General features: G+C 36.7%; 2 protein-coding genes across 5 annotated transcripts in view; one reads left to right on the forward strand and one right to left on the reverse strand.

Moving 5' to 3' along the window:
- The window catches only part of tacr2 (tachykinin receptor 2), an 8,632-nt gene extending 1,768 nt beyond the window's left edge, over nucleotides 1–6,864 (reverse strand). Inside the window, exons 1-6 of one of the 4 annotated variants that reach the window (XM_036210691.1) lie at nucleotides 4,868–6,864; nucleotides 4,259–4,404; nucleotides 3,768–4,063; nucleotides 570–764; nucleotides 244–328; nucleotides 16–135 (exon numbers count right to left, since the gene is read on the reverse strand). In XM_036210691.1, coding sequence (XP_036066584.1) covers nucleotides 16–135; nucleotides 244–328; nucleotides 570–764; nucleotides 3,768–4,063; nucleotides 4,259–4,384 — 822 coding nt within the window. In that variant the 5' untranslated portion in view covers nucleotides 4,385–4,404; nucleotides 4,868–6,864. Of the gene's footprint in view, nucleotides 1–15; nucleotides 136–243; nucleotides 395–569; nucleotides 765–3,767; nucleotides 4,064–4,179; nucleotides 4,405–4,867 lie in introns of those variants that run through there. The other 3 variants (XM_024294889.2, XM_024294888.2, XM_024294890.2) reach the window with 3 other exon arrangements.
- Nucleotides 6,865–8,492: 1,628 nt separating this feature from the next.
- The window catches only part of tspan15 (tetraspanin 15), a 36,027-nt gene continuing 34,226 nt past the window's right edge, over nucleotides 8,493–10,293 (forward strand). Inside the window, exon 1 of the mRNA XM_024294892.2 lies at nucleotides 8,493–8,794. Within this exon, the coding sequence (XP_024150660.1) occupies nucleotides 8,726–8,794 (69 nt within the window). The 5' untranslated portion in view covers nucleotides 8,493–8,725. The remainder of the gene's footprint in view (nucleotides 8,795–10,293) is intronic.

Below are 10,293 nucleotides of genomic sequence, written 5' to 3' on the forward strand. Positions count from 1 at the left end.
CAAACCAATGCTAACCTGTTGAATGTAATGTTGTTTATAGATGTCTATGTTAAAAGTTCCCAGAATGAAGTAGACGTGGTACGGCAGCCAGCAGAGAGCAAAAGTCACCACCACAACCACCATCATCTTCACCACCTTCAGGAAAACACCAGAGAGCAGTCTGTCAGATACCTGCTGTATTTTGTCTTTAGACTTCATCAAATGGCATCCATTTGTACCAACAAAAAACCCATAGAAAGTAACCTTTCTTTTGGCTGTAATCTGGCTGTGATAGTGGTCTGAAGCCTCTCCTGGGATGTGTCCTCCCCACAGGGATCGACCGACTAAACTGTAGGTCACCAGCATCACCAGCAGAGGGAACAAGTAGACCAGCAATATCACTGCAAACTGATAACTACACACACAAACACACACACAGAGAAATAATCTGGTGATTTAAAAATGTTTACATACTCCCATTTATAATTCATTTCTATTTTGGAAATACATTCCATGCAGATCTGAATGTAAGTCTATACGGAGATCCTCCTGCTAAAGTGTGCAGTGGGTATTTATGCCTCTGGCTTCACCTCAGTTGATGTGTGCCTCCGTAATCATCAGGCCAATCCACCATGCAGACTGTTCTGGGGTAGTAAAATCGGGTGACGCTGTAGTAACACTGCGGGAACGCCAGTGAGAATGCAAAAACCCAAATCAGGGCAATCACCACCTTTGTGGAGGTGGAGGAGAGGCGAGGCTTCAGGGGGTGTATGATGGCCATGTATCTGGAAAAAGCAAGAAAGAACCGGATTCTGTTAACTTGCAAAAAGGAAAAGATTCCTAAAAGGTTTTTTTAAAAATTATTCATTAAAGTAAAACTTTCTTTTAAATAAACACTAAATCCACAGCTTAGTCTAATTAGTCTATAATCCCATCAAAAGCTAATCGCAGGACTGTTTGTTCCTCCTTTAACTAAAGTGTTTGTTTTATTTTGAAAGGGTGTCATATCCTCTCTCTTATAATAAATATTCATGTATTTAATTAGCAAAAAACTGTCACAATGTAACTAGTTTTTTGTTGAAAAGGTGTTGAAGTTAATACATGAGTGGCACTAATAATTAGAAATTACAGCCTCATTGTCCTGTAATTAGTCAACACATCCACTTGTGTATCGAGGCTGACACCGTGTGTCGCTCTGTTTGGAAAACTGCAGTTGGAATCCCAACAATGAGTCTGTCGAATTTGGACTTGTAATAAAAGGGAATCAAAAGCAGAGCTTTTCATCTAACAAATACCACGCAGTAGAAAATCATCCGCTTTAGCGGTTTGTTTATCATGTAAGTGTCTGCCTCTGGCTGTGTCCTGACCACCTGGCAGCACAGCTATAAGCACAATATATCAAGTCCCTCAGAACAACACAGACAATCCAATTTACAGGGGGAAAAAAGAAAAGTAATTACATTTTTTTATCATCAAATATAAATTATCCTTGCTTATACCGATGGAGATGTGTGCACAGTTTGTCAAAATGATCAATATGACTGCTTTTATGAGTCAGGAGGGTAAAAGTTTATGTTCTTACATCTCAATTAAGCAAATGAACTGCTTTCAAGTAATCTGCAGCTTAAAAATGCAAACGAATGCAAACTTTCACCAGTTTTTCTCTGAAGTGTCATTTTTATCAACTTATTATTCATCTGAGGTTGTGATTCATAGATATAAAGTATTCTGGGTGGGCAGTGTGAATATGCGATGACTAAACCAAAGAAATAAGTAGGTTTGCATGAGGCAGACATTAGTTTAGAATTTTCTTCATGACTTGTTGTCTCTGTCATTAGCACAGTTGTGTCCAGCTCCTGAATGAACTCATTTATCTCCTGCAAGACTCATTTTAATTCTCCCGAGGCCTTGTTTTTTTATTGATGCAGTTCCATGTCACATCACACCTACCTAGAAGGTATGTAAGTTTTCTTTTTTTTTTCTAAATGAACCTGGCAAAAATATCCCCTTTATACAGCTGCAGGAACATGTTGTACCAGTGATGTGTTTAAAGTGATTATTCTTTGCTCAGTGGAATCTGATGAGATTTTTTTTTTTTTTTTCAAGAAAGTGAGTCCACCAGCCGGATGTGCAATAAAAAGACAAATTTTCGGATTTTGAAATTTGATTTCACAGCTTGAATCATGAGCAAACTGCCCTTTCTTGATCTCCACTTTTTATGCACCAATAAATCAGATCATTCTGAAATAAATGAAGCAATTTAAGATGTTTATCTGGAGCAAATGCAGTGAACACTTATAAAGATTTACAATTAAAGAGCAAAATGTTAAAACTATCTTTACCCAACAGATTCAATTGTGTTTTTTCCAATTAGGACATTTTTGAGTATGTATATCTATATATATACGGTATATATATATATATATGTATACACATACATATACAGTTGAACTCTTTGGGAGTGCCTCCATTTTTTTTAATATCAATTTAAATCACAACAATGGAGATGTTCTTAAATCACATCAAAATAGGTTATCATGTTTTTATTGAACACAATTGTGTGTCCAATTTATGCATAAAACCAAGTAATTCTAAAGGGTTCACATATTTGTTCCTGCAGCTGTATAAGCTCCATTATTACCATAATGTTCTTCTTGTTCCAGAACTGTAAAACCAGAAATCCCGCTCTGATTTTAGGGTCTGTGATGTCCCTGTGCTCCACAAATTTAGAAAAAAATGTAACATTTTTTTTTTGTGAAAGGCACCCAAATATAAACTTCCAAGCACTGACTTTTTTTTCCCGTCTATTTTAGCCTAACTTCCTTTTATGTGATTCATTGAGTTTATGTTTTTGTGCAATGAAAGAAAAGATCTCTGTGTCGATTTGTGATGTCATCTCCACTGCCTCTAGATATACATGAAGTTTATGATGATAATGAATTCTGCAGGACTGTCACATTACATGAGAGGGTGAACGTAAACTGGTAACGTGGAATGTAAACTGTTATTCTTTATTATATAAATGCCATCATTTGCGAGGCTCAGCAGAGAATTGTGCTATTAACAGTCTGGCCATTCATGCTCCAACAAGCATTGATGACACCTGTGTCTGCTGAATGCTGACCCACATCTGCTTCATGCCGCAGCTTTTTCTGACATGGGTTAAGCACAAGTGCAGACGATGCTGCAGAAAAAAAAAAAAAAAAAAACATGTCAGTCAGAGGTGCTCTTTGATCCATGGAGATTTCTGATGGATGTTGGACCACTGAGAATAGTGATAAATAGGCTCATATATTCGTTCTTTTTCCATTAGCAACCAGTTGCCCTTTAGAGGTTGTTTCCACTAACAGCCACTAGAGGGCACTGTATTTTGTTCTGACAATGCCAGAAGAAGTGTCATCCAAAACAAACATGGAGGAGAATCTTAATGTTTTCCTCTTTAATTTTGATATTTTTCTCATTTGCATTGAAGCATTACATTTTATTTTTTGCCATGGGAAATGTAAAAGTGTGACTTATACTCCAGAATGACTTTTATATGGTTTTCTTCTTCTTGATTAGATGTTTTTGCTCCTGCGACTTATAATCCCGAAAATACAGAAAACTTTCTGGGTCAATTTGATCCAATTAGTGACTCACATTTTGAATTGTTGTTTGGTTTTGTGATTAAGCTGGCACAAAAAAGAAGGATCAGAAATAAAATCAGTTGCATTCATAGATCACCAACTTTACTTTGCTTACTTTTTAAGGTAATAAACAGCAGGAAACTTTAGGAGTGGCTTTCTTACCTGTCCACTGCAATAGCAGCCATGGAGTAAATGGATGAGAACATCGCAGTGATGGGGAAGAAGTTCTGAAATCTGCAGTAACCCAGCCCAAAGTACCAGTCGTTGTGGAGCGCATAGACAAAGTTGAAAAGAGTGTTAAAAGTTGCCATGGAAACGTCAGAAAAGGCCAGATTGACGATGAAGTAATTAGTAACCGTCCTCATTCTCCTGTGAGCCAGGATAATCCAGATCACTGTGACATTCCCAGTGATGGATACTATTATGATGAGGGAGTAGGCTACAGCCCAGAGAGCCACCTACGAGAGGAGAGGAGCAGGAGAACATTTTCAGCAATTAAAAACTCACTTGTTGGCAGTTTTAGAATTTACGATGATGCCCACAAAAGTGACACCAAGCCAGAAAAGCGACAAACCTTCTGGCACACTGGGAGCTGATGCTCACACGTTCATTCAGTCATTCCTCCCCCTCTTTTTCACTGACACCCCACCCACCTGCCAGTCAGGTTGCTGAAACTGATTCCTGATTGTCTCGTTGTCGTCTTCCAGCCAGTCACCGGTCACTGCTAAAGGCATCAAGGTGGCTTCCAAGTCTCGTTCAATAAGGTTTCCAGCGTCCATATTAACCTCCTGTTTATCTGCTGTCATAATGCCATGCACGATGGAGATACAAGAGTGACTAATATTGTACATTTCTAGTGCAAAATTGAGAAATAAAAAAGTGGTCAAGTAAAAATCACTCTGCTTTCAATTAATTTGAATTGTTTTTTCTGCATAAAGTGGACAAAAAAATGCTTTGTCAGTAAAAACTGCCTTTTTTTGTTTCCAAATCTGCAGTGCCACAAAATTCACATTTTTCAGAAAAAAGTTGCAGTCTTTCATTTACATTTTAATGAATTTACACATCGAGCATGCTTTATTCAAAATAATAAAAAATGCCAATAAATAAATAAGAGCCAACATGCTGTGAAAAGCTCACAACCGTTCAACAGGCATTACAAGATTCAGTCACTGCAATCTTGTTGCCCCTAACAGCAAAATTAGACCACGTTCTGTGCAAAACAAGAAAAAAATAATTCAGGCTATACATTTAACCTCCCTTACCTCTCTTTCTCTGTGATCCGTGGTGAGATTAGACCTCAGATGTTTAAATCCATAGCAGATTATGTCTAAAAATCAGACTCTGCGTGCGTAATGGGCAGCCAGATCCATCCAGTGAGGATTGAGATAGTTTTTCCACACTAATATTTCACACATAAACACACGTGCGCCTGGTCTCCGTTGTGTGTCTTTCTGCTGGAATGTGTTAATCTGCGCTGACGCGCGCGCTGAGACGCACAAGCATCGGGGCGCAGGAGCCGCGCGCGCCAGGCTGAAGCTCCTCGCCCAGAGGCAGACAGAAGGAGCGGAGCAGGGAGGGGTGAGAGGAACCAATTATAACACAAACACCCCAGAAAACACAGCAATTCATAAAACGAGTAAAAATAACATTTTGTTAAAGAACCACTGAAGAGTTGAAGAAACTAAAATTCCTAAAGAGAAAGTGGAAGAGTAGTACCACATTTATTCAGAAAAGCACATGAAGCCTGGCAGACTCTGAGCCAAAAATGTACTAAACGTGACTTCCCAAAGACTTAAATTTATTTTTTTTCTTTTAATTTAATTTATTTTTTCTAAAAAAAAAAAAAAAAAAAAACTCAAACAGGACAAAGCACTGAAAGATTTTTTTTTATTCTTTCACATTTATTGAATATATTTTGAGGGTTTTTACATTTGTGAGTATTAAAAACGATATCCAAATCTTTGCAGTCTTTACCTTAAAGTATACAAAAAAGTCAGCAGTTGATTTGGGCTACCAGATTTTTTTTGTTTTTTACCAGAATAAAAGTTATTCCAGAAAAATGTTGCTGAGGATTAGCAAAATCTCTCATAAACTACAAAAAAAAAATAATTGTAGTGTCCAGAAATAGTTCGAAAAATGAATTATACCCCTTGTGGATTTATAGTTGACAGCTACAAAAGCTTGGTACTTTCTCATTTTTCCTTGAATATCAGTCAGCACTGCTTGGTTGTGGACATATTGGACATTCTGGCATACACAACATCCCAAATTCGATTCACTGCATTTTCAGGATTTTAGGTCAGGACTGTTGGGAAGTGATTTCCTATTTTCAAATTCTTGAGGTGCGCTCCGATAAAGCTCTGCGGGGGTGAGCATTCTAATCTTCACGGATAAAGTTTAGCTACCCGCAGGAGTGATATGGGATTGCCTCTGGCTTCACGATCTCATTGAAATCTCAATGTATTGAGACAGCAACAGCTTATCATTGAAAATGTGTCACCTTACAAACCCAATGCACCAACAAAACATGTTCTACTGGTGCAGTGATTGGCAGAGATTTCAATGATCTTGGATTACCAGACCCATGTTCACTGCTGATTAGCTTTCAGAATGCAGGTTAACAGAAAGGCTCAAACATTCATTCAAGAACAAGTACAACCAAAATATATAAAAACAAACAAGTATGTAACTAAAATACTCTCAGAAATAATTAACTGAAACAGAAACAGCTTTGGTGATGAGTTAATCAATTATGGAGCAATCAATCAAGGAGGAACGCACAAACTGAAACTAAAGATTTTAGTTTCACTTCGAATGATAATATATTCTCGCCTCTGTTGGTGCTTTAAAAAACAAATAGAAAAAACCTGAAACCATCATCTGAACACAAAAATGCAGTTGAATTAAAACCAAAGAAACAGACAAAAATATTTTTCTCCCATACCACAGGTTTCAGCTCCTGAGAAAACAATCAACAAGCAGAGCAGTGAAATTGAAACCACTCTGGCAGTGGTTCCTGCTGAAATTGTCCTAAAAATATACCCAAACGACCCTCTGTTTTAGCATGCTGCAAACAGAAAAACACATTCTGTCTCGCACTTAAGAGTCCTTTTAGTCAAAGAGCAGGTGCTAAGATCTTGTGCTTCATACATTTTTATATCTGGAAAGAGACATACTCTGACAAACCTGACATTGTCACATTTTTCATGAAAATAATTTTTCAATCTGACTTTAACCTCATAAAAATACTAAAATCCTCATGAAGTTTTTAATCTGTTGTGTCCATGTACTATATAAATCTACAAATAATTTGTGAGTAAAGTGAGAGAGTTTTCTGGCTCTTTGCATGGAGGCTGAGGGTTCACTTCGCTGTGAGGTAATTGTGATGCTTGTTGGCAGATGAAACTGTTCATCTTTCATCTTCTAACAGCTTCTTGACTTTAACAGGGTTTCTGAAGGTCTCGCATTTTTGAGCTGCATCCTCCCAGGACATGTGGCACCCCTATGCATGTAAAGTTATTGATATTTAACACTTTTGAGCGGCAGCATTTGCAGACACTTTTAAAAAATATGAATGTCATAGAAAGTCTATTCATTTCCATAATTCCTTTAAAAAATAACCTACATAGATTCTGGGCCCACTGTTTATTGATATCAAGTATCACCAAAATAATTTAGAATTGTTGTGTACTTTAGGAATGTATGTCCAATATATAATTTATAATAAACATGTACACATGATATTTAATTTGACATTTGTTCTAATTTGTCAACATTATACAAGTCATATTTAGTGTAATCTAATGTGTATCCAATTTATTCATTTTGGATTTATCAACGGTTTAGCTTTTGATGCTTTTTAGTGTCATAGCTACTGTGATTTCACTGCTAATTTGAACTCTCTTGCTTTCTTTGACAATTTCGGGAGGATCAGTCAAATTTGTCAATCTTTGTCACCTGCTAAACATACTACTACAAGTTTTACAAGTACATTTTCAGGGATTTTATGAAGTTTGATGTTGTCAAGTCTGAACTGTATTTTAGATATGATGTGTCTATATATATATATATCTTTACAAATGCCCTCATATCACATAAGTATGCATTCTGTCTCCTCCAAATATTAAAGTATTTGTTAAGAACTGCTGCATCCACAGTGGTGCAATTCTTAAAATGACGTTGAAGGTGTCATATACAAGAGTGACCTGAGGCTAAATAGCTTTGAGGATCTCAACACAGCTGATTTTTATATCAAATCAACCAATCAGTGGCGTAATTTCAGCTGCCAGTCATCCTTTGTGTATCCATACAACAAACGATTCTGGACAAGAGCTTAATAGACTCATGCTGTCAAGCCAAGCTGCACTGCAATACAAGACAAGTTAATTTATTCTATAAAGAAGAATGAAAATTTAATCAGAAGCTTAGTACACACTTCAAAAAATATACCTAACTGTGGAGCTAAATTTTTTTTCCAGAATTTTTTTACACAAATTGGACACATTTTTAGGTGTTGTTAAACTGGTTGATTGAAGAAGTCTTCATTTAAAACTATGATTTAATTTGTTTGTTTGTAGAAAAAGAAGAGTATTTTACAATAAAATTAGTCAAAACATAGAACATAAGATGAAATCCCAATATTTTATCACATGGTCACATAAAAATAACATTTTACAGAAATAAAGTAAAATCTAAATATAAATTACAAAATCTGATAAAGTAAAACAAATTAACTCATATATTATTTGAAATCTTGCATTTTCTTTCAAAGTCAGGAGCCACTATAGTGGGGGTATAATGTGGGCTGATATTTACGCAACATTTTTGAATCTATTAATTTTTAATATCAAATTTATTGCACGAATTAAAAATTATTTTAACATTAAATGGAATTTTACTCTCCGAAAGTGATTATTTTTCTAGTCAAGAGTTTAAAAAATGGCATTATCCTGAAAACAGAGCATTTCCTATAAACCCCTCCCTAAACACACAAGCCCGGGCGCGTGCGGCAGGCGCGTGCGGCAACTCCTCCAACGCGGAAGTGCGGTGTCAACAAAAACAAGAAAAAAAAAAGAGAGCATTGGAGAGTCGCAGAAGTTACCTGTCCCGCCAGAGTCACGATGTGTGAAAACAAGGTCCCCTACTTTGTTCTCAAATTTTTTCTCGTTGGCTACTGCTGCTTCTGGTTGGTAAGTACCGACATGTTTTATTCTGAGGAGAAGAAGGAGGAGGTGCTGGTGGAGTGTGTGTGGGGGGGGAAATATGCTTCGGTTGTTAATTTCATAAACTTTTTGTGTGTTTTTATTTTATCTGCCGACTTCTTAACGTGTGTATTAAAAAATGAATGAAATAGATATTAGCTTCGACGTGGCTTATTTTTTAGCCGTTCGAGGTGTTGCACCTGTGGACCCGCCCTTCGATCTGTACAATTCTGTAGTTCTCCAACAAACTGACCTCTTCGTTTGCCTTAAAGCTGAGTGACAAATTCACATTTGGCCTCAACGATGATTTTCTGTTTTTGGTGGATTAAAATCTGACAGATAAATGACAGTCACATAACTGACTTGTTTCTGTTTTAGTTACTCTTCAATTTAAATAAAGAATTGCTTTGATTGTTGGCAGCTTGACAGTGCTTGTAGCTCAGCACACTGCAGCTGGTTCCTCTCAGAAGACATTATAGGCAGAATGTGTGAAGACAGATGGTTGATTCACACTTGAATTGAAAACAATTTATTTCTCATATAATGTTTTTGAAAAATCTTTCTGCACAAAGAAACGAGAGAGCAGGAGGACCCTGGAAGATGAGCTGGAGCTGCACGAAGAACTCAGTAATAGATTCATTTTGGAGGCTGAATGCTGCACTGATGGGGGGGTTGAGAAGCAGATTGACTCTTATTTACTCGTCTCCACACTTCACAGCTTGTTGACTCAGTTTTGTTAAAGGTTTTTCTTCCTGTAGATTATAGCAAAACAATGTATCTTATCAAGAAAGAAAACTTGTAGTTGCTCCTTTTCAGAGATGCTGTTGAACACAAGCAATGCACATTCATGCATGTATTAGCTTTTTTCCAAGTGTTTCCATGTCTTGCAGTAAGAAATTGAAAAGTATTTTGTTGACTTCATATAAGAATATTTGTGCTCTATTAAAGCGTAATATTTTATTACTATATATTAGGGCTGCCATGATTAGTCAACGACTAATCGACTATTGAAATAGTCGTCATTAATTTAATAGTCGATTTGTCGTTTCTTTATTATTATTATTATTAATTAATTTTATCTCAAAACTACGAACATGAACACCTAAAGGGGAAGCACGTCGTGGTTGAGTATGATAACGCTGAAGAGGGATCGTCATCCAGGTAAGCTAAGCTAACATTAGCGCTTAAAAAGAGGATAATCTGTAATGGTGGAGTAAAAATGAGGGGCGTTTCCCCACACTGTCAAGGATAGCTAAATGTTTTCTGTGCATCCCTGCAACCTCTATCCCATCAGAGCAAATTTCTCTGCTGAAGGAAACATCTGCTCTGATTTCAAGTCTTTCTGCAAGACATGTAAAAATGCTAACTTTCCTTCATAGAGCATTGTACAGTTTGGAATTAGAGCTGCCACGATTAGTCGACTAATCGACGACTAATCGACTATTAAAATAGTCGACAACTAATTTAATAGTCGATTAGTCGTTACT

This window comes from Oryzias melastigma, linkage group LG3 (assembly GCF_002922805.2).
Source record: "Oryzias melastigma strain HK-1 linkage group LG3, ASM292280v2, whole genome shotgun sequence".
In the NCBI taxonomy this organism is placed as follows: Eukaryota; Metazoa; Chordata; class Actinopteri; order Beloniformes; family Adrianichthyidae; genus Oryzias; species Oryzias melastigma.